The sequence below is a fragment of the Carlito syrichta genome, unplaced genomic scaffold (assembly GCF_000164805.1).
Source record: "Carlito syrichta isolate Samal-C Ts95f unplaced genomic scaffold, Tarsius_syrichta-2.0.1 Scaffold303739, whole genome shotgun sequence".
Lineage (NCBI taxonomy): Eukaryota > Metazoa > Chordata > Mammalia > Primates > Tarsiidae > Carlito > Carlito syrichta.
In genome coordinates this window covers 204825-228341 of record NW_007247835.1, presented here as the reverse complement: position 1 = coordinate 228341, position 23517 = coordinate 204825, and the positions used below count along the sequence as shown (strand labels likewise).

Below are 23517 nucleotides of genomic sequence, written 5' to 3'. Positions count from 1 at the left end.
TTAATCTTTCTCTCATTCTAGGGGTAGTTATTGCTAATATTTTTTGCTGCTAAATAATCCTATCTTAGAAATTTCTATACATAAATCTCTACCTGATTTTCTGTTCCCTTAGCATAGATTCCCAGAAATCAGTGAGATGCTAGGTATCCACTGGTATGTGTCAGGACTTAAAAAACTGTCACACATTTGCTGGGTTACAGTTTTTCAGCCACTGTGGTTGGCTTATTTTATCAGGGCAAATCATCTCTAGAGGTTCTTGTGTCTTAAACAGCATCTTCTAAATCATTAAAAATCCTTTTAGAGGAGCCTGTGGAGACAGCTCAAGGATCCACCAAAAGGAGAAATGAAATACTTTTTGGGAAATTCAAAGGAATGGATATTACAGAGACATCATCCTAAGTCATATTTTCAAAGACAATCAAAAGACACAAGGAACATACTAACAAAATATTAAGTAGAAAGTAAATAATAAAATTACACCTATGACATAGGCATTGTCCTTCCCCCATTTCTAGTACTGTATAATGTAAAGACTCAACACTTATACTCTGGAGCCAGAAGGCTTAGGTTCATATCCGGGGATCTTCACTTCCTAACTGTATACCTTGGGTGACTTACTACTTAACCTCCTTGTGCCTCAGTTTTCATATCTGTAAAGTGAGGATAATAATACTATCTACCTAATGGGGTTGTTCTGAGGATGTAGTAAATTAATATACATAAAGCCCTTAGACAAGGCAGGGCACAAAGGTTATGTTGGTTAGCTATTACTATTACTGTAGATACATGAAAATGAACACATTTTATATATTGAAAAATGACTGCAAGAAAAGATGCCGAGATAGTTCAGAAACAACCTCTAGGTGATGTGATTACTGTTTATTTTTATTTTGTGTTTACATTATGTTGTTTAAATGTCCTGGTTCTGCAGTCACAAAGCCAGGGCTCCTTCCAGAGACTGGACCACTCCTCCGTGGGTGAAGAGATGAGGGAAGAAGCAGCACGCAGTGAAGGGAGAGCCCCTGGCTGGGCAGGGGTTGCAGGTCTGTGGCTTTGTGCTGCTTGGCAGTACCTTCAGGGTTGGCAAGACCCCAGAAGAGGACATACGATGATGCTCAGAGGCTCCCAGCATTGCCAGAGCATCCCTGACTCTACACTGCAGGAGGGGGCCAAAATCACAGGGCAGGAAGCTTGGGACCTGGGACCATGGGGCCTCTCTGGCAATGTAAGAGATGAGCCCACTCCCTTCCAAATCCCACATAAGTTCCAGTTTCTTGTTTGACCCTGGGATGGGGACCAGAGGAAGGGCAGAGACAAAATGTCCTCCCAGCCTGACAGCCTAGAGGTCTAGAATCAGACTTATTTTAACTTAAATAGATATTCCTTGAACAATTGAGATTCATACTGGCTACACTATCTTTTATGAAATTTGGCGCTTTGTAAATATCACATCACTTGCAGTCAGTCTTACAATTGGTTACAGTGAGTCCCAAGACCGTAACCGAAAACCACTAATCTAAGAAACAGCAGTTCCAGAGTAAGTGCCTGTGACCCTTTATCAATCGCTGTATGAGGCTAGATCTTTCTTTTAGCACTGTGGAGACAACTTACACAGATGCCACTTTGTCCCACACAGGATTAAAGAGGCCTTTCTGCAGCAATCACAGCTCACATCAAGTACTGTCCATATAAAAACTATATTTTATTTATCTGAAAGTTTTCCAACTCCTTCACCATCAGAAACTGTAATTGCTTTCAAAAGAAAGGCTCTCTTGAATACTGTAGAATTAAGGGGGCTCATTTCAAAGTCATATTCGCTGAGGACAGGAATCACTGAGAATCACAGAGTGATTGTGATTCAGCCGAGAAAGCGGACCCTGATAACAAGGTAGGGAGGAAGCCCCAATGACAGTTTTTGGCAAGACACGGTTTAAAAGTTTTGATATCAAAATAAACAACAAGTCAAAGATCTGGTTTATGACTCAGGGAGTTTCTTTCTCTTCTCCTCTTCTCCTGTTTTTACTTTCCTAAATTTCTCTTGGGAGAAAAAAGGAAATGTGCCATCCCCTGGACTCAGTAGAGTACCAATGTTTCTCTTCATTTAATTTTTGATAATGCAGGTGGCACTTGCAAGGGAAGCAAGAGCACGTCTTAGGCCAGAGGTAGACAGAGGCCAGCGCCCAGTGGCTTGGCCTCACCAACAGCAGCGATCAGTGCCATCAGTTAAACCACAGCAGAAGTGGAAGCAAGTAGCTACTGGTAGCAGGACCACAGAGTGATAGGTTCGAGTTCAACTCCTAACTGGTAAAAGCATTGCGATGTCATTAGAATTAAACAAACAGCTAACTTAATTACAGACAATAACAACAATCATTAAAAATTATATTTGGCTTGGGTTTGGTGGCTCAGCCTATAATCCCAGCACTTTGGGAGGCTGAGGCGAGTGGACTGCCTGAGCCTGCGGGTTCAAGACCGGCCTGGGTAATTTGGCGAGACCTTGTCTCTACAATAAATCAAAAAATTAGCCAGTGTCATAGCACGTGCCTGTAGTTCTAGCTACTTAAAAGGCTGAGGCAGAAGGATTGCTGGAGCCCAGCAGGTCAACGTTGGGGTGGCCTTGAGCGTACCACTGCAGTTCAGCCTAGGCAACAGAGTGGGACCCCAACTCAAAAAAAGAAATTATAATTTTTGAAAACAACCAAAGATTTTTGAAGTCTCTTCAATGTATTGATTTCTACATGTGAAAAATAATTTCATGCCGGACTCGGTGGCTCAGCCTGTAATCCCAGTGCTTTGGGAGGCCGAGGTGAATGGATTGCCTGAGCCCATGGGTTCAAGACCTGCCTGGGCAACTTGGCGAGACCTCATCTCTACAATAAATCAAAAAATTAGCCAGGCATGGTAGTGCAAGCCTGTAGTTCCAGCTACTTGGAAGGCTGAGGCGGAAGGATCACCAGAGCCCAGCAGGTCGAGGCTGTGGTGACTGGGAGCGGCCACTGCACTCCAGTCTGAGCGACAGAGTGACTCCAACTCAAAAAAAAAACCAAAAAACAAAAATAATTTCACATAATACACTGGGTCTGTGGAACATTTTATAGACCTCTAACATTTGGGCAGTTTGCAACATTCATAGGGCCACACTCTGGCCGCATTAAAAAATATACACAGTCCCTGCTTTGCATATACTATAAGTATTGAAGATCTACTTTTGCCTCAAATTTAATAAGACCTTGCTAGGATTATTTTTCTTAATTCTTATAAGAAACAAAGAAGGCCCTCAAAAGTCTGTCTTTAACACTGTGACAATTCATTTATCTGGAATTACTGGGGATAGTGTTTATAAACATGAAGTTATCAGAGCTAAATTTTATATTTTAAATGCTGCAACTTATGCAATGTAGTTATTTTGTATGGATAATTTCAATTTTAAACATAATACCCTAACTACACTATTACTATTTCTTGATGCCTCAAAGCCATTGCTATAGCCAATGGCTATATGAACTCTGATACATAGTTAGTTCAGAGGCCATCAATGTTTGTTGGGCTGTTTGGCACAAGGGACACCAAGCTGGTTGAAGCAGCCAAGGTTGCTGAGCACCTCTCCCTATAAATATCACCACCTGGGAAGAGGCAGAGACACAGAGGATGCCCCAATCCCTTCCAAAAAAATAGAAATCTTCCTCCCATCTCAGAGGCTTACCTATGACTATGTCAGCCCATAAACTATTTTACATCCTTTTTTTTTTTTGAGTTGGAGTCTCACTCTGTCGCCCAGACTGGAGTGCAGTGGCTGCTCCTGGACACCGCAGCCTCGACCTGCTGGGCTCTGGCGATTCTTCCGCCTCAGCCTTCCAAGTAGCAGGAACTACAGGCGCACACTACCACACCCGGCTAATTTTTTTTTATTTATTGTAGAGATTAGGTCTCACCTGCCCAGGTGGGTCTCGAACCTGTGGGCTCAGGCAATCCACTCACTTCAGCCTCCCACAGGCGCGGGATTACAGGCTGAGCCACCAAGCTCGGCTACTATTTCACATCATAAGAGAACAATGAGCAATTTCATCAATCGACAACCAATAAATATTTACTAGGTATAAGCCGTACATATCTTGGGAGCTTTACATCGCACAATTCAGCTTCTCTGTAATGTTTATTGAAGAAGGATTTGTGTGTATGTGTCAGAGAGAGAGAGAGAGACAGGCAGACAGACACCAACACACACCCTGGAATGTTAAAAAAGACAACATCAAATTTAATAGTGGTGATATATAATATATTAGGGAGAAATATAATTTTTTAATAAAAGTATATATTTTTCCAGTCTTACAATGATACATATGAATTTTGTATATATGTGTGTTCTTTCATACAAATAAGAAATTCAGAGTTTATTTTTATATCTAACTCTAAAAGAAAAATATTAAGGAAAAAAATTAAGTTGGATGTACTTAAAAACTTGTATTTTCAGGCGACCCCATTGGGTCCCCTCCCACTATGGGAGTTTTTCTGTCATCTCAATAAATCCTGCTTCCTCAAAAAAACCAAATCAAGCCAAACCAAACCAAACCAAAACAAAACAAAACCCCCCAAACTGATATTTTCATGTCTTGAGAAGAATCAGGAAATTAGAAATTAGGAAATCAGAATTGGGAAAGTTGAGAAATTATGTAGTTATTTGAGAAGTCCAGGATTAGAATTCCTGCATCTCCTCAGGTACTTGCTATAACTTGGATCATTCTCATATTAAAAAATGTTCTTCCTTATATATTTAGATTGTAGTATCTTTTTCTCGTCCTCTTGACAAAGGACACTTTGGTCAACTACTTAAAGATACTTATTAAGCTACCTCTTAACACATCAGTCAGTTTTCTACCACATTCCAGTAATTGGATTAGAACTTTTTTCAGCTATGTGTGTGATGCTTTCTTTGTTGGAAAATAAATGAATGAGACATGATCTCATCTCTCAAGGAGCTAACAGTATGATGGGGAAATGGAAGGGAGAGTGGATGTATTAAAAAATAACTATAATAAATGTGGTAAGCACAACGACTAACACATGTACAAGGTTTAGTGATGGAAGATCAAGAGATGATCGTTTTTAGCAGTTCTGTATCAGTTGCAGGGTCAGCCCTTTGCATTTAAGCACAAGCCTAGGGAGATCCACTCACCTCAGTATTCTGTGGCCAAGAGACCCTTGTATTTGAGGGAAAGGCACAATTGACCTCCCTAGTATCAGACAGTCATTTATTCCTACCATAAACTTCATGTACCCATGAATTGCTTACTTTCCATATTATCTTTCAAGAAAACTATCTTTAAACAAATTATTCACTATATGAAATGCTACTTCCCTGTATTCTTCACTTCCTTCTTCTGCTGAAACTCTAGGTCTCTACCCTTCAGTAATAGTAGCATGACTCTCTGATGTCATTTGGCCAATATCCCCCCTGGCATTCCTGTTTAAATACAGTTTGGGCTACAATGCTGCTATTAAACAGACAGGAAGGGTCTGATATTAGAGAGTGTGGTGTTACCAAATTACACTGGAATATTACAGGCTGATAGTTTGATTGTTGTTTCCTCCAAATCTCATATTGAAATGTGGACCCCAGTGTTGGAGGTGGGAGCTTATTGATTCATACGATTGGGTGCCCTCATGAATACCTTGGTGTCCTCTCTACAGTAATGAATGAATGCTATTAGTTCACGTGAGAAATTATTGCTTAAAAGATTCTGGCACCTATAAAGAAGGACAAGATTATGGACTTCGCAGCAACTTGAATGGATTTAGAGTCTATCATACTCAATGATCTATTACAGAAACAAAGAACAGAGTACCACATGTTCTCACTCATAAGTGGATCCTAAACATTTACCATAATACTACATGAAAGAGATTGGCAGTAGTGGGACACTGCCGAGGGTGGGGTGCACATAACATCAATAAAAGTACCTGATCCCAAACCCGGTGAAGTGAGATCAATGGGAGGCCCAAACTTCACCTGTACAATGACCACGTATGTACCTAATCCTGAATTGTACCCCACATTTTTCTAAATTAAAAAAAAATTTTTTAAATTTTTTTAAAAAGAACCTGGTACCTCCTTCTCTCTATCTTGCTTTCTCTCTCACCATGTGCAGAAGCCAAGCAGATGCCAGTACCATGCAGAACTGTGGGCCAAATAAACCTTTTTAAAAAATAAATGATCAGTCTTGAGTATTTCTTTATAACAACACAAAATGGACCAATATACATATTGTTTGGCTATTTGGTGGAATTCAGAATATACTCGGAGGCATTGGTCTGCATCTGACCCAAGACCTCATTCATAATAGTTTAAATTTCAATATACCAAAATGCATTGCTCTATGATTTTAGACAGCATGTTGAAAATTCAGTGTCTTAATAATTGCAGAATATCATTTTGTTTCAGTCAGTTGCAGCTTTCTAGAAAGCAGCTACTTTTCATTTTTTACTTCCCACCCTATACATGTATCAACCTCATAGTATATTTCAGCCATCGACTGCTAAAGAATACAAATAAGCCACCTCCAACAGGTCTCAGATTTCTCCACCCTCCTTAAACTGGGGAAACCCAAAGATTCATTAATATGCTTTGAGCACTTCCAACTAACAAGTGTGATGGTAATTGCCCATTAAGGCAAAATGCTCTGAATAATCTTGTTGACTGTACAGCAAAAAACTGTTTACAAACCTGTGCAGAAAGTGGAGGCAAAGTTCTGGAGAGCAGTGTCCACCTCTTCCACGCTGGAGAGGGCCAGGAGCCGAGGAAGGAGGCTCTCCAGGGACTGCACGAACAGCCGGGCGCTGTGCTGATCCGCCTCCTGGTTCTTCAACAGCTTTAGAGACAGAGCAGCAGTTCGCAAGGACCGATGGCCCAGGCAGTCCCGGGGGGTCTGCTCTTCGTCAGCCAGAGAACAGTTGTCCGACCCAATGTCTGACACGTCAGACCTGCCTGAGTCCTTTTCGGCTGCCATCGAGTACTGATCACAGGAATCAAATTCCGTCCTAGAAAGGTCTTGGTCATCTACACTAAAATTGCTCTCACTGTACCTGGATCCATAGGATCTCATCCTGCAGTCCACTGACAGGAAGTTGGTTATGTCGGGGTAAGCCACCATGTGGCTTCTCTGCACAACATCTGGCTGGTCTACTGCTTCCAGTTCTGAAATTTTGCTCAGTGTCTCCTTGCCCTCCAGGATGGCTGGTGACTTGAGGCTGCTCTTGTGGTTTTCCGAGTGGTCCTCGGGTGTGGTCTGACCCAACTCTCCCTCCAGAGTGGTCTGGCCGGTGTCTGTGGTGACACTGATGCTGATGTCAGGGCTCCTCTCATTCCCTGACTCCCACGGCGTGTGCTCTGAGGACAACACTCGCCGCTGCCAGCGGAAGTCGGCCTCGTTGATCTCCATGGAGTCTCGACTCCACTCGGCCCCGTCCTTCAGCTCCTCCAGGCGCAGAAGCAGCAGCTGCACTTGACCTTCACTCAGGCCCTTGCCCTGGCTGAGTTCATCTAGTGCTCCAAGCAAGGTGCACACACAGGTCACGGCTGCATAGCAAGCTTCGATGCCACCCTTGATGCATGCTTCGGTCATGCCATCCATGATGCTAGACAGCAATCAAAAGAGAAAAATGGTACCAATGCATAAAACATAGAAAGACGCTCTGAAAGGAACAAGAATTGTTCATCAGGCAAGAGTGTAGTATTCAAAACAGATAGTCTTATTTGCATAAAAGTAAGTAGTCTGGGCACTAATTTAATGAAACAAACATGCTCAGGTAGGCAGAAGAAAATCTTCAGGTGAAGTGGTCCACTCTGAATCACACTCCCTCTTGATGGGAATTTATAATATTCCTAAACAATCTCATTTTTGCATTACGCTCAGTTTTTCAAATAGAAAATGGTTATAATGGCTATAAAATAATGTGGACTTTCTCCACAAAATAAACATATTTCTGAACAGATGTATGTGAATACGAGTATTACAAATCATATAATGTTCAGTTTTCCAGGGGTTACAATGAAGTAATTCTAAAGTTATAGTATAGTGAGTCAAAAAATTCTTCTCTAAAATAATCCCAATGAATAATTTTTGTACATTTCATTTTGTAGATTCAGTTTTAAGTCAGTATGAAAATATGGAAAGTTATATGATTATAATAAAGAGAGATTAGTTTTCTCAGATGGCTTGTGGGTAAATTATTAAATAGACACATTTCACATAATGTAGATTTTTTTAAATGTCAGGGATTTGCAAGCAAAGTTAAAAGTATTTAAAGAAGCAGTCACAATAAAGACCTAAAAGGGCAAGGTATCATACAGTTTGAGAAGATCCAGATGAGACTTTCTTTTTGAAATTGATCTTTTTCTGGATTCTGGTTCTGTGGAGCTGGGTCCTGCCAAGTCACAAAGACGCTGTGGGCTCCCAAGTATCTTTAAGAAAAAAGAGAAATATTACCGAAAAGTGAATACAACAAAAAAGCACAAGTAAGATCAAATAAACATGTACTTTCACTACTGAATGATAGAGTGTAAGGAGAAGTACAACTGTTTGGAACTCTTAATCTTAATAAAACCCCATCTAGGCATTTTTCTTCATATATAGGGCACATTGGGATTCCAGTTCCCCAGTGCCAGCCTGGCTTAGACAAAGAAAATTCTTAGAGAGATTGTTTCAAAATATCTTACAGCATAGGAAAAAACACTTGGATCTCTGTTCTTTAGTGAAATTGACCTGTAAAGTAACTTTCTTAGACTCTCTTTGTTTTATTTTGCTATCAAGTTGGCTAGCTTCATAAACTGGGTGGGAAGTATGCCATCTTTCTAGCCTCTGAAAAAAGTTCATGGAAGATTGGAATTGCCTATTCCTTGAATGCTTGGTATAACTTGTTTCCAAGACCATATGTGGCCAGTATTATTTTTAATGGGAAGATTTTAATTATAGATTCAATTTCTTTAAAGATTTTAGGACTATTCAGGTCCTCAATTTCTTCTTGAGCCAACTTTTTAAAAGTTCTATTATTTCCCAGGGATGTATCCATTTTACCTACGTTTTTCAATTTAATGGCCTTAAGTTGCCTTAATAAGATTTTTTAATTTGTTTGTAATATCTATAGCTTTTTTCATTCTTATTTCTGTTTATATACACTTGTTTTGGAATTTTATTTATTGCTACTGAGAGAAGTTTTTCCATTTTCTTAGTCTTTTCAGAGGTTTTAACATTTTCTGCTTTTAATCCTCTATACTATATTCACTTTTTTGGCACATTACTTTCTGCTTTTATCCCTATATTTCTTCTTTTCTTTCATTGAATTTATGGTTATTTTATTTCCAACTTCCAAAACTGGAGAAATAAGGCATTGATTTAAAGCTTTCTACTTTTTTTTTTGAGACAGAACCTCACTCTGTTGCCCAGGGTAGAGTATAGTAGCATAGTCATAGCTCAATGTAGCCTCCAACTCCTGGGCTAAAGTGATTTTCCTACCTCAGTCACCTGAGTAGCTGGGACTACAAGCTTGTACCACCATGTCTGGCTAATTAAAAAAAAATTTTTTTTTTTTTTTTGAGTTGGAGCCTCACTTTGTGGCCCAGACTGGAGTGCAGTGGCTGCTCCCGGCCACCGCAGCCTCGACCTGCTGGGCTCCGTCGATCCTTCCGCCTCAGCCTTCCGAGTCGCTGGAACTATAGGCGCGCGCTACCACGCCCAGCTAATTTTTGATTTATTGTAGAGATGAAGTCTCGCCAAGTTGCCCAGGCGGGTATCGAACTCATGGGCTCAGGCAATCCACTCACCTCAGACTCCCAAAGCGTGGGATTATAGGCTGAGCCACCGAGCCTGGCTTAAAAATGTTTTTTTAGAGGCAGGGTCTTGTTATATTGCCCTGCCTAGTCTTGAACTCCTGGCCTTAACGATCCTCCTGCCTCAGCCTCCCAAAGTGCTAAGATTACAGGTATGAGGCACTGCTCCCAGCACTATTTTTTTTTTTTTTTTTGAGTCAGAGTCTCACTTTGTCATCTAGACTGGAGAGCAGTGGCATGTTCATGGCCACCACAGTCTCGATTTGCTGGGCTCAGGCAATCCTTCTGCCTCAGTCTTCCAAGTAGCTGTAACCACAAAAGCATGCTACCATGCCCAGAACATTTTTTCTGATTTATTGTGGATACAAGGTCTCACCAAGTTGCCCAGGCTAGTCTTGAACCCGTGGGCTCAGGCAATTCTTTTGCCTCTGTCTCCCAAAGTGAGCTACTGTGTTTGGGGTTACAGGCATGAGCCACTGTGCCTGGCCTACTTTTAATATAAAGAATTAAAGCTATAAATATCCTTCTATGCACTGACTTAGCTAGCTGCTCACAAGTTTTCATGTATAGAATTTTTCTAATTGTTCATGTCTAACAATCTTTTTTCCATATGGTAGAAGTCTTTATAGAAAATTTTCATCTGAGGCTAAGTTAATCCAAGAAAAGAGTGGTTTATGAAGAACACTGGGAACAGACATCCTATCATTATGTCCATGCATTTTCTTTCTTTTTTTTTTTTTTGAGTTGGAGTCTCACTCTGTTGCCTAGGCTGAAGTGCAGTGGCATGCTCACGGCCACCCCAGTGTCAAACTGCTAGGCTCTGGTGATCCTTCTACCTCAGCCTTCCAAGCAGCCGGGACTATAGGTGTGCACTACCATGCCCAGCTAATTTTTTGATTTATTGTAGAGACAAGGTCTTGCCAAGTTGCCCAGGCTGGTCTCGAACCCACAGGCTCAGGCAATCCACTTGCCTTGGCCTTCTAAACCTGCTGGGATTACAGGTTGACTCACCAAGCCTGGCCCATGCATTTTAAAGTGATAGTATATTCCCAAGCAGGAAAAAGTATACTACATAGAAAAAAAGTGATATTTTAAGTGGCTCCTCTTTTTCCCTTTTATCATAGTTCTTTCTTACCACAGAAAATTTGAAACGTTTGCTCTCTAGAAGGAACAGAAATGAAGCTTTTGCTTTTCTCTCCACATTTCTTTTCTTTGACATCAAAGAGGAATATCAATGCTGAAGGCTGAAGTCAGGCAGGCTCTCTCTCTCCCTCCTCTGGGCTCCCTTCTCTGCAGGCCTGAACAAAGGGGCCTGACCTCTGGGCCTCTAGCTGCGCCATCTCTTGCTTGAAGGGTAAGTGCATTTCTAAGGGATGGAGGGGAAACCTCATTTTCCCCTGGGACCCCTCCACAGTCTCTAATCCAACATCACCAGTAAGAAATCAGATAATCAATTTTAATTCCCGCATTCATCTTGTGCTTATTTCACGATTGCTTCAGAATCAGGATAGAAAGGGGATGGAGGGATTAGGCTGCTGGAGGACCCTCAACAAATGCACTAAAAACAAGGCAAGATGTTTTTAATCTCAGGTTCTTCAGGTGGAATTGAGGGACATGGGATCAGTGGTTGGGGTGTCACAGTTCTGATAAACATCTTACTGACTCCTTCTAAAGCCAAATCATGGGAGAGAGAAAAGGAGGCGAGGCGTACTTTCATTACTGTTCATTCTAGTGGAAAGTGAAAACAGAAAAGAGAATGTACTTCAAAAAACAAAATGTCCTGTATATCCTTGATGAATAGGCACACAGTGCACATGGCAGAGTGACAAACTAGAAAGGGAACAGGGAAATAACACACCAGGTGTTCGAGCTCCAAAAGACTAAACAAATATCCTGGATACCCAGTGGTTTTCTTTGTGTGCATAAGTCCTACGCATAAGCCCTGCACATTTTGCTATCTAGGTTACCAACTTCCCTAAATTATTGGTTTTGTCATATAAAGTAGAGACACCGCTTTCCAGAACATCCTGGCCCCAATTAGTCAGCTGGGCTCCACGGGGCAACATTGTCTGGACATGCTACTCAAGTGTCGCCATCTAATGCTTGCCTCACCTCTGCAAAATGACCTTGGGAACATAGAAAACCAACGAAAGAGGGGAAAACATAACAGATTTCCTTTGTAGTAGTAAAGAAAGTATTAGAATACATTTAGAGATCCACACACCGCATATGCAAAGTATTTACTTAGCATCCAGGTACCAAGTGGCTCTGGCGTGGGTGGCAACAGCTCTAGTACCTGTTATTTCCGAGAGGAAAAGAAAGGTTGCTGCCACTTACAAAATAGCCTCTTTTCAATCACACTGTCTCTAGTTCATCTGTCATTCAACCAAAACTTGTTAGACATCTTTTCTGATTCAAGCATTGTAGTGTTAAATACTGGGGGAAACATACAAAAACAATATGTATAAAAGTATATTTGAGTAGACCAGAAGTTTGTTCCATATCATATGAGAGGGACCTAAAAAAAACAGCATTATTTTTTAGAGGCTGGGCCACTTGTAATACAGGTTTCCCCTGCTAGGAAGGTGTTCTAGGAACCCACTGGCATCAGTTTATCAGCTAGCATTGTTGTGAGAGACTGTGTTTGGTTTCATTGAATTTCATTTTCTGGAGATTCTTTCAACATGTTTGCCCATTTCATGATGGATGATTTACGAGCACACCTGCCCACACTGCACTATGTTCAGCCGTTTTTGACTCAAAATGGCACAGACCCCCGTGACCTCCCTATTCACCCAATCTTGCTCCGACTGACTTTTTTTCTCCCCCCGGATGAAAAAAGGCCTCAAAAGGAAATGTTTTGCCCATGTAGAAGAGGTGAAACAAAAAAAAAAAAAAATGGCAGAAGCATTAAAAGGCATCAAATTTGATGAGTTCAAGTAGTGGAAAAAGCATCTCAGTAGGTGTCTTGCATCAAACTGAAAGTACTTTGAAGGTGACTGAAGTTTAAACATGCAAGAATACACAATTTTTTATAAATAAATTCTGGGTTTTTGGGGTCCCCTCTTATATCAGTCAGCATGTTTGGACATATAACAATTACTAAATGGAGGGATGGAGTTTAAAGAAGAGCAAGATCAGTAGTCTGAGGAAGCAGAGTCATAAAGAAGAATTTCAATAGCAAAGAGATGCACTTAGAAGACCCAGATTCGTGTCTCAGCCATCTACCACTCATAAGGTGAAGAGCTTTGGGCAAGTGATTTCTCTCCCCAGAGCCTCAGCCCCCTCATCTGGAAAATGGGCATGCTATTATCTTCCTAAGAGAGTTTGTAAAAAAGCTAATGTGAAGTGTCAGCAGCATCTAGTCTGTAGGAAGCAACCACTCAATTCTGTCAAGGGGAAGGGGCCCACGGGAATAGGGTTACGAGACGCCAAAAAGAGGCAGGAAGGTGGGTGTTGAACAAAGTGGTCAGATAGACAAATCAAGGTGCATCCTGGGAAATGATGGGAAATGAGAATGATGAAGAAAGCCCTGGAAACCGACCAGGGCAGAGTAATTCAGATTTGATGGGAGAGGCAATCCAGAGCCATCAGAGAGCCTTGGGAAATGGCAAAGTTGTTAACAGTGGTGATTCTGAACATAAGACCAGTAAGACAAAAGGACTAAGACAGGCAGGCAAGAGAGGGAGACCGGCTAGAATTGGCCCAGCTGTTTTCAGCCTCTATGGGCTTCTTTCTTCTCTTCCTTAGGATAGCAATAAGTACACCAAACATTTATTCAGTACTTTATACACACTTACAAAGTACTTATGCAAACTTCATTGCATTTTGAGCTTGCAACCTTTGCAATATTATACCACTGCGCAGATGAGAAAATTGCAAGTTCAGAGTTGAATGAATTACATACTGTCACCCAGCTAGTGAGTGGCAGACACAGAATCTGCATCCTGACTCTTAAACCCAGGCTTGTGAAATGGGTAGCTAAATCAGCTCCAGGAAAGGGACTGCTGGAATAGTTTGCACTGCAATGTAAGAGTCAAGTGCATAGTAAGTACAGTGTAGGAAAAGATTGTGGACTGTGGGTCAAGGAACAGGGTTTTCAGGTTTTCTCTTTGGGACTTTGGACAAATCATCTGACCTTTTAAAGCTGTAATATGTCCTTGTGTGGGAGGGAAATTCCTTTTCCCTGGCATCATGTTTCTATGAGGAATATCCAGTGGAGTAAAGTTCTGGGCCTCTCCTCCCCTCCAGTGTTTCTTCCAGGTGGATGGGGAAGCCTTGACCTGATTGGTGAATTTCGAATGAGGAGCTAAGCATGTGTGGCCAGCCCCTTCCTCTCCCCTCTCCCTGGGGATCCATCTATCAGAGGAAGCCCATTCCTGCCCCTCTAGGCTACAAGCGAACAGAGGCCAGGGCAGAGCCCTGGGATGGTGACAGAGTAGTCTAGTGTCACTGGCCTCCAAAGTTGTATTGTGCTTGCCACCCTAGGGTAGATGGGCTCTTCAAGCTCGCCTTTTGATCTCTATCGCCTGAAGTTGTGGTAGGGAAAACCAGTAACAATCTTCAAAGGTCAAAACAAAGTTGACATATAACCTCACAAAGTTATTATGGATATTAGAGATAATATATGTGAAGTGCCTGGCATATAGAAGACAGGAAAAAGAATGGTAATTATTATTGTGTGCTTGTAGATCTTCTTAACAGGCTATACATCTGGGCCACTCCTTCATTTCTAGAAATATTGGGTCAGAACATTCCAGTATTCATTACAATGAAATCTCATCAAAACAACACCAAGAAGCAATTCAAATTTAACTTTTTTGGAAATTGGTTGGTAGCAAATATTGCTTAAAATAAAGAAATCATCAATAAGGGAACTTTATTACTCTGGTTCTGGGGTTAGGCACCAAAGAAAATGCAATCTGACCTTTATAAACAAGTTCCCAAATGCAAAAATGCTGATGACTCTTCTTTGTGGTTCTTTGAGAAAAAGTTGAGGAATCCTTACTCAAAGTACCTTCCAAATAACCCTAATTCCTCCATCAAAACCATGAAGTAGTACACCAGGATGCTATTACAGGTTGGACAACCTGTATGTTCTCACCGGGGTCATGACATTTGGGAGAATTGAGGCAAAAGAAGGAATGGGTTGAATAAATCCCTCTTAGCAATCAGAGGTTGGTAATGCTGAGTTTTGGATAATGAACAGCCTGAAGATATTAATAAAATCATTTTGAAATCCTATCATATTGTACAAATAGCTCCTAAGGTAGCAGAATGAAATCTCAGTCTGGAGCCCAGTCAGGTACACATCTAATGGTGCTTAACAAGCATGTGGTTCAATTATCCAACAGCTTCGCATCAGAGAGCCTCAATCCTTCCTTACCTAACTCCCAGCACACGTACGTACACACCCACCCTAGGGACAGTTTGTTACTGGATACCAGGAGGTGCAATAAAGTTCCAGCAAGTAATTAGCAAGCATTTCTAGTGCTTTCTATATGCAAGATACTACTCGGACCCCCTTGGCTAACCCAGTGTTGATCTTCAGTGCCTCCTCACCTCTTTCATTATTTTGATGGCTTCTACCCGGTGCTGGGGTGGGGGATAAAGCAGCACTCGGTGATAGAGGGACTGGAGCACGGGCTTCATGGAGTCCACCGACCCCACCAGCCGGACCAGCTCGGCGGCGATGTAATAGATGGTCCGAGCCACTGGCCCACTCAGGGCAGGGGCGGTGCAGGAGCAGCCTGATCCCCTGCCGTGGTCAGAAACTCCTGGAGAGGCAGAGTCTGACTCCATGCTCGTGCTGATGCTGCTGCTATGAGCAGAGGTGATGGTTTTGTCATGAATTGGATTCCCCAGGATCACAATGAGAGCAGGGCAGAGGTTTTTCCTGGGAAGAGACAAGGGAAAAATAAGTTTCACCACAAGCCAAATGACAAAATTTACCCTGTGGTAAATACCAGATGCTGCAGAAGTGACTTGTAAGAGTGCAGTTCTTTGCCGCTCCTTCTTCTGGCTTTATTTTGCCCTAGTTTTCTAAGTCTCTCCATCACTTCTGGGTATATCAACAGAATACTTTTCATCATAAATTGAGCTAGGATAAGCTAAATAAAATATCAAGAGAAGCATAAGAAACCATCTTATGTGAAGAAATACACTCAAAATGCTAACTGGCTTAGCTATAAAGTTTCATCTTACTATAAATAGCAGAATTATTTCTCACTTAAGAAGTGAATTTCAAATTCCACACTGACACCTGTCATTCGACTTCCTCCCTGACAATAAGCCCAGGGAACGAGAGCCACCAGATGGCTGCCTGTGGGGCCTATCACTTCTGGGATTCTCTGACTGATTAAGTGACGAGTATTCAGACTGAGATGGAGAAGGTACCAAGCTAGGGTTAACAGTAAAGTATAACAACTCTTGATATCTCTTGCCCATTGCATATGTGTCTGGTGACTGCATACACTTTTGGAACAAATTGAAAAGCCAGAAAATCTCCTGGTTCCCATCTTGAATGACCCTATGACATAAACAAATGTAAGACAGCCTTGGAAGTATCTTCTGTCATAAGAATCATCAGTTTCTCTCTGGATTTTGGTCTAATGCAAGTAAGCAAAGCAATTTTCTTACTTTCTTCCTTAGGCATTTATGCACAGATGAAACTACTAGCATGTTACAGTTGCTGTGAAAAGGGACCCAGAGGCACAGCTAGCAGGAGCCCCTTGGGTTGGCATGGGGGGGGGTGTCTGGAGTGGGTGCTCACCAGATGAGGTCTGTGAAGCCCTTGTGCAGGTGCATGGAAGAGGAAGAACTGCTGAGCACAGACAAGATGCACTCCAAGTACAGAAGCTGCAGCTGCTGGCTGTCACTGTGGAAGAGCAGAACCGATACATAATGCAGACAAAATACAGGGTAAAATTAAAGAGGTTATGTGTGAAAAAACACTTGAAAAAATGTCAGACATCACTGAAGCACTAATTTGGGGGAATGGTGGTTAGTGTTATGGGTTGAACTTTCTCCTATCAGAATTCACAAGTTGCAGTCCTAATCCCCATTAACTTGGAGTGTGACATTATTTGGAGACAGGACTTTCTTATTCCCTCCCCTCTCCTCCACTTCCCTCCCTCCTTCCCTACCTCCTTCCTTCCTTTCTTTTGGGTCAAAGTCTCACTCTGTTTTCCAGGCTGGAGTGCAGTGGCACACTCATGGCTCACTGCAGCCTCAGCCTCCTGGGTTCAGGCAATCCTTTCACCTTAGCCTTCTGAGTTGGGACTACAGGCACATAACACCATACCTGGCTAATATTTTGATTTTTTTGTAGAGACAAGGTCTTGCTATGTTATCCAGATTGAACGCCTGGCCTCAAACAATCCTCTTGCCCCGTCCTCCCAAAGTGCTGGGACTACAGGTTTTGGCCACTGCATTTGGCCAGGAGACAGGTCTTTACTGAGGTAATCAAGTTAAAATGAGTTCACTAGGGTGAATGCTATTCCAACATGACTTGCATCCTTAAAAAGATGGCAATTTAGACACAGAGACATGTATAGAGGGAATACAATGTAAAGGAACACAGGGACAAGACAACCACCTGCAAGCCACGGAGAGAGGCCTAGAACAGATCCTTTCCTCACAGCCCTCAGGGGAACCAACCCTGCTGACACCTTGGTCTTGGACTTGTAGTCTCCAGAACTGTAATGCAATATATTTCTATTGTTCAAGTCACCCAGTCTGTGGTATTTTGTCACAGCAGCCTTAGCAAACTCATACAGCTAAGGATGTTTTTTTAAATTAATAAACTTTACTTTTTAGAGTAATTGTAGATTTATGGAAAAACTGAGCACAAAAATGAGTTATCATATTTTACCCACCCCTCACAAGTAGTTTATCCTATTATTACCCCCTTATAATAGTATAGTTCAATTAGTATAGTACAAAATAACAAACAAATATTGATGTGTTAACTAAAGTTCATAGTTTATTCCAGAAATGTTAATTTTCAGTATGTTGAATTGTCTAAACCTTTCAGGAGACCATATACCACACTGTCTTTTAATTAGTAAATGCTTTACTGATTTGCATTAGACTTTTCTTCATTATTTATTGAAGAAACATGGTTTTTCAGTGGACAAGTTGTTTTTCCCAAGTTATTACTGTGAGGTTTCTTAACAGAGCAAGATAAGAAAACAAGATTTTATAAGAGGTACATTTTTATATCCAGATTTAGTTTTCAGTTCACCAGAAACTATTAAAATCCAAGTAAGTGACAAGAGTGACAGACAGGGGAGTAAGAATTTAGCTTTCAGGGATACATTTACTATAAATATAGAATAAGTCCTTTTAGGGGAATTCACTCAATAATCCTGTGTGGAATTGGATATTCAGAAAAAGGAAAGACTTGCTTATAAAATAATATTTGTTTGTGTCTCTTTTCTCCTAATTTTAAATAAATAAATGCCCAAAGGAAGCCTAGTTTCTTTATAGTTCAAATAACTCCCGGGAGGAGGCGGTGGAAGAAAAAGGTAAAGCTCCCGACAGGCCAACTGAAAACTTAAGATGATAGAAAGGGAGCAAAGAAAAGTTAACATCAGATGGTCCCAAAGGACAGAGGTTACATCCATACTACTGGCAACTTGAGAAAGACATGCAACCATAAGGCGAAGGACAGTAAGATGGGGTGGGGTGGGAGTCTTCATTTAAGTGCTATGTTAAATACCCTGATGTTGATATTATGCCCTAAAATCCTTTCTAAAATCCTGTCCATGGCCTGTAAACTAAAAAATATTTTTATGCTTTTAAAGGGTTATAAAACTAAACAAAAACAAAGACAAAAAAGAGACAGAGATAGCATGCAACCCTTTACACAAAAAGGTTGCTGACCCATCTACTAGAATCTCGCTTGCCCAAAGAGAACTGTCCAATGACTAAAATAATGTCATTATTTTGCACAAGAGAAAGCCACTTATGTTTGGATATATTCTACTGCACCCTCTGAGGGTGGGAGAAGAGACAGGTAAAGGCCAAATCTCCACAGAAATGATTACTATTTGCCAAGACGAAGGTGATGGTTGGAGGAAGAGTAACAAAGGCAAGAAATAACTAGCCATCCATGGGTCAGGTAAGGACTGTACATTTCTAGTACTGTACATATCTTTCTACTCCTTCAAGTTTCCCCATGCTTTTGAACAACACATAGTTCCTGACCTGAAACAGCATGTTCTTCATTCTTATGGCACTAGATAGACAAATAATCAAGTAGATAAAGCTCTGGTGGGAAGTGCTGTGAATGAATAATTTAACACAAGGTTCTGTGAGACCGTACGGGAGGGGCATCGCCTTAGAAAGATCCAGAACATGAATCCACAGAAAATGGTATTTTATTTAGAGTTCTAAAGTTCAAGTAGGAGTCTGTCTTGTGGAGAAGTTGGGGAAATGGTGTGGGCAAAGTGTGGGAGCAGAGGAGGAAGAAGTTTGGGCTGAGGGGTTTGTGGTCGACGCAGACTGTGAAGATGACATCAGCAAGGGGCCTGGAGAGAGGCGGAAGCCACATCAGAAAGGTTCTTGTAGGCCATGCCATGATGTCTGGCCTCTACTCAGCAAGTAGAAGAGTAACATGACTATATTTGTGTTTTAGAAAACCCTCTCTGGATTCTTTAGAAAACAGATTTGAGAGGGCAAAACAGGGGGGCATGATACCAATGATAAGCTAGCACATTAGAAAAATTGGTTCTAGAAGGTTTGCCCTCACTATAGTCTCAAGTTAATATTTCAGATCAATCACTTGGCCCGCTATTTTTACTTTTTTGAGTTGGAGTCTGTCACCCAGGCTGGAGTGCAGTGGCATACTCACGACCAACCCAGCCTCGACCTGCTGGGCTCCAGGGATCCTTCCGCCTCAGCCTTCCAACTAGCAGGAACTACAGGTACGGCTACCATGCCCAGCTAATTTTTTTATTTACTGTAGAAACGAGGTCTTGCCAAGTTGCTGGGCTGGTCTTGAACCTGTGGGCTCAGGCAATCCACTCGCCTGGGCCTCCCAAAGTGCTGGGATTATAGGCTGAGCCACTGAGCCCAGCCTTGGCCTGTTATTAATAAGAATAATGATTAAATGCCCCAATTCAAAAATTTCTCTTTCTCTCAAGCTGTCAACCAAGCAAAACAAAACTAAAAGAACTATACAATAAAGATTATCAGCTTCGGAAATCATTGGAAATAGCCCATAGAGAAGCTACCCGCAGGCAAGGTTCCTGTGCGCATCTGCAAAGTGTGCTGTGGCGGAGATACTGTCACCAAGGCAGCAGACTCACTGGCAGGGAGCGCATCACCAAGGTAACTGGCCTGAGAGCCTCCTTGGAGACTATGTGTGACAGCTTTTCTGTGGGCTGCAGTAGTCTGGAAAAATGGGTGCTTGTGGCTTTGCATGAGTCATGCCATGAAAACGTAAGCACCTTCCACTCACACCCCTCACTAGGTACACACATTCACATGCACAGTGTGCATGAACTTTGTATTTGTCTGACTGTACAAACAAACAAGTGGAATGCACAGGGCAAAAAGTAGCTTATAGACCGGCCAACTCGTTCAAAACACAAGGGGAAAATATCTTTCTACTTAGAAGGGGTGTAGGTCACTTTTCCTGGTCTTTTGTTTGAGCATTTCATGGTTGGCAGGTTGAGTATGTGCTGGTCTCATTCTCTGCTCATCACTGAACGCCTTCCCAGGCGCATGATCCATGGAGCACAATTCTCGGGCGTGGACTAGTGGACTGTGATGGCCAAGTGGCCACCCGTCCCCACAAGGTTACCGGGAGAAAAAGGTGGCAGTGCATCCTGGATTTCTGGAGGTCTTAGTGGTTTGTTTTTTTTTTCAACCATTTTGACATTGCTTCCCTTAGATACAGACTTGAATTTAGTTGGATAAAGGAGAGAGGACATTAAATAATTGCGTAAGAAGCAGAATGGGTGATAGGTGATAGGAACACTTAGGCAGGCCTCATCGATCCCAAGCCTGTTTGAGTATAGATTTTTCTCTGACATTTTGTACTAGGAGGAGAGGGAAGTGGGGAGAGGTTGGCGGGAAACAGGCAGAGAATCAGTAAATATCTTTCTAAACCCAATCATCCTTCCAAAAATTCTTGGATTTAAACGGCATCATGCAACTCAAGTTGCCGAATATAGAACTCTATTAATACCACATCTCCAAGGCACACAAGGGAGCTGCTCTGAGTACCTGAACACATTTTCTGAATCCTCTCCAGAGACTGAACATATTGTGAATACTCCCTCTTTCAGAGCTAAAGTCCTCTGGGGTATCTGGGAACTGATTTTAGAAATAGTTGTTGAGGGGAAGTACTGACCATGGAGAGATTTCAAAGGAAGGACCTATTTAGATGACAGAAGAGGCATCCAGTTTAGCTGATAGAAATAAAGGAATTAGGCAGTAAAATCTAAAGAAATGGTACAGTTCTGAAAACTTAAGGAGAATGAACAGAACCATCGAGGTGAGAGAAGCCGGGGCATAGTACTCACCATCTGACTAGGTGAACTTAAAGGTCTTCTGTTACAGCTGCACTAAGCACACTGTGCTCCCAGCATCTTCAGCAACAAGCCCCACCCCCCTTTAGAGTAATGGAAACACGATGGGAAAGCCCCAATTCAAACAAAGAAACAGTCTCTAGAGGCAGACTTATGACCAGGGAAACTGCATTGCAAAACCAAGCAACACTATGAGAATCCTATAAAAATCATTAATCTCTAAATTACGTGCCTAAAAGCCATCTTTGATCCAATATATAATGAGAAACCCTTAAAAAAAGTACATGTCACATAGATTATTTTCCCCATTTTAAAGCCTGTCTCAAGTCATATGGTTAAGAAATGTTTTCTTTGTTTTTCAGTGACTGATTGAAACCTATGACCTTTTGTTTCTAATATGTACTCACATGTGCATTTGCAATGTGTTTTCTCAACAATCTACAGTCGAATTTTTAGGAAGCTCATGTTTCTAACTGCATCATAAACTAGAATTAGCAGCAACAATTCTGAAAGCAAACAAGCCAGTTTAGAGCAAATATATATCAAATATTTACTATCTGCTAGGCACTGTGAAGTTAAAAATAATTCCACTTAACGGCAGTACTTCCCAGAAGATATCAAAACTGAATGTCTACGGTAATTACACAAAGATATAACCTTGAACTGTCCCAGGTAAACCAGATCATATGGTTGCCCTTCAAATGGGAGGTGGGGGAGATGGTCCTGGGGTTGACATTAGAATCATCCAAATTTCAAAGAACCAGGAACTTGAACCCCAGAATGGCAGGCATTACCTGTACCTAGCTGAAGACTCCTTCCAACCAATGAACCATGGTACATTTTAAGCCTGTCATTTATGGACTTACTACAGACTCATTCTGACTTATCCTGCTGGCTAGGTTTTAGTCACTAATTGGCACAACTACCATGGGCCTCTTCCATCTTTCTGGCACTTAAAAATTTCAGATTATTCCCTTAGAAAACTACTCAGAAAAAAATGTTTAGCTAATTGGTTTTCCTTTGCCTGTGAGGGAATGAACACATTCTATATTTTTCAAAATTCTGGTGGTCTTTTTTTTATTTTCTAGTGGTGGGACTGGGGTGGAAGAAGCATCCTGGACAACTGGTGACTACCTGGTTTCTGCCAGCTAGGCTGTGGTGTTCCCCTAGTGAACATAAATAAGTTCACAAAATGTTGACATCAGACGAGGACTCTCCATGACTACTGACAGGACAAGATGAAACATGCCTGAATAGAGATTTTTTTTAAAAGGGTTTTTGTGCAGCCACAAAAATGACCAAATACCCTTCCCCATGGGTGACTTCTACTTCTTCAATGACCACTCTAGCTCCCATCTCATCTGTTCATCCTGTCTGCTAGATAAAAATTAAGACAGCCAGTGCTAGCTGGACACGGTGGCTCACGTCTGTAATCACAGCATTTTGGGAGGCGGAGGTGAGACGATTGCCTGAGCTCACAGGTTTGAGATCAGCCTGGGCAACGGGGCCAGGCCTTGTCTCTACAATAAATCAAAGTTAGCCGGGCACGGTGGCACATGTCTGTGGTTTCAGCTACTTGGAAGGTTGAGGCGGAAGGATCACCTGAGCCCAGCAGATCGAGGCTGCAGTGGCTGTGAGCATGCCACTGCACTCCAGCCTGGGCAACAGAGTGAGACTCTGACTCAAAAAAAGAAAGAAAGAAAAAAAGATGTCCGGTGCTAGTAAGTTTCCACTTTCTGACAGCACCCAGTCCTTGAGAACTCTCAATTGCTTTAATCCACTCTGAAGTCATCTAATTCAAGTTCAAACCTTAAAACAATCTCTCCTGAGCTGGGCTCGGTGGCTCAGCCTGTAATTCCGCACCTTGGGAGGCTGAGGTGAGTGGATTGCCTGAGCCCGCGGATTCGAGACTTGCCTGGGCAACTTGGCGAGACCTCATCTCTACAATAAATAAAAAAATTAGCTGGGTGTGGTAGCACGCGCCTGTAGTTCCAGCTACTTAGAAGGCTGAGGCGGAAGGATTGCCGGAGCCCAGAAGGTGGAGGCTGTGGTGGCCGGGAGCGGCCACTGCACTCCAGTCTGGGCGACAGAGTAAGACTCCAACTCAAAACAAGCAAACAAACAAACAAAAAAAAACAATCTCTCCTAACACCC

General features: G+C 41.9%; 1 protein-coding gene across 1 annotated transcript in view; it reads right to left on the bottom strand.

Moving 5' to 3' along the window:
- Positions 1-23517, bottom strand: part of ARFGEF3 (ARFGEF family member 3) — a 188271-nt gene that overhangs the window by 90621 nt on the left and 74133 nt on the right. The window contains exons 11-14 of the mRNA XM_008059165.2: positions 16596-16700; positions 15386-15719; positions 8346-8458; positions 6722-7632 (exon numbers count right to left, since the gene is read on the bottom strand). Of these exons, the coding sequence (XP_008057356.2) occupies positions 6722-7632; positions 8346-8458; positions 15386-15719; positions 16596-16700 (1463 nt within the window). The remainder of the gene's footprint in view (positions 1-6721; positions 7633-8345; positions 8459-15385; positions 15720-16595; positions 16701-23517) is intronic.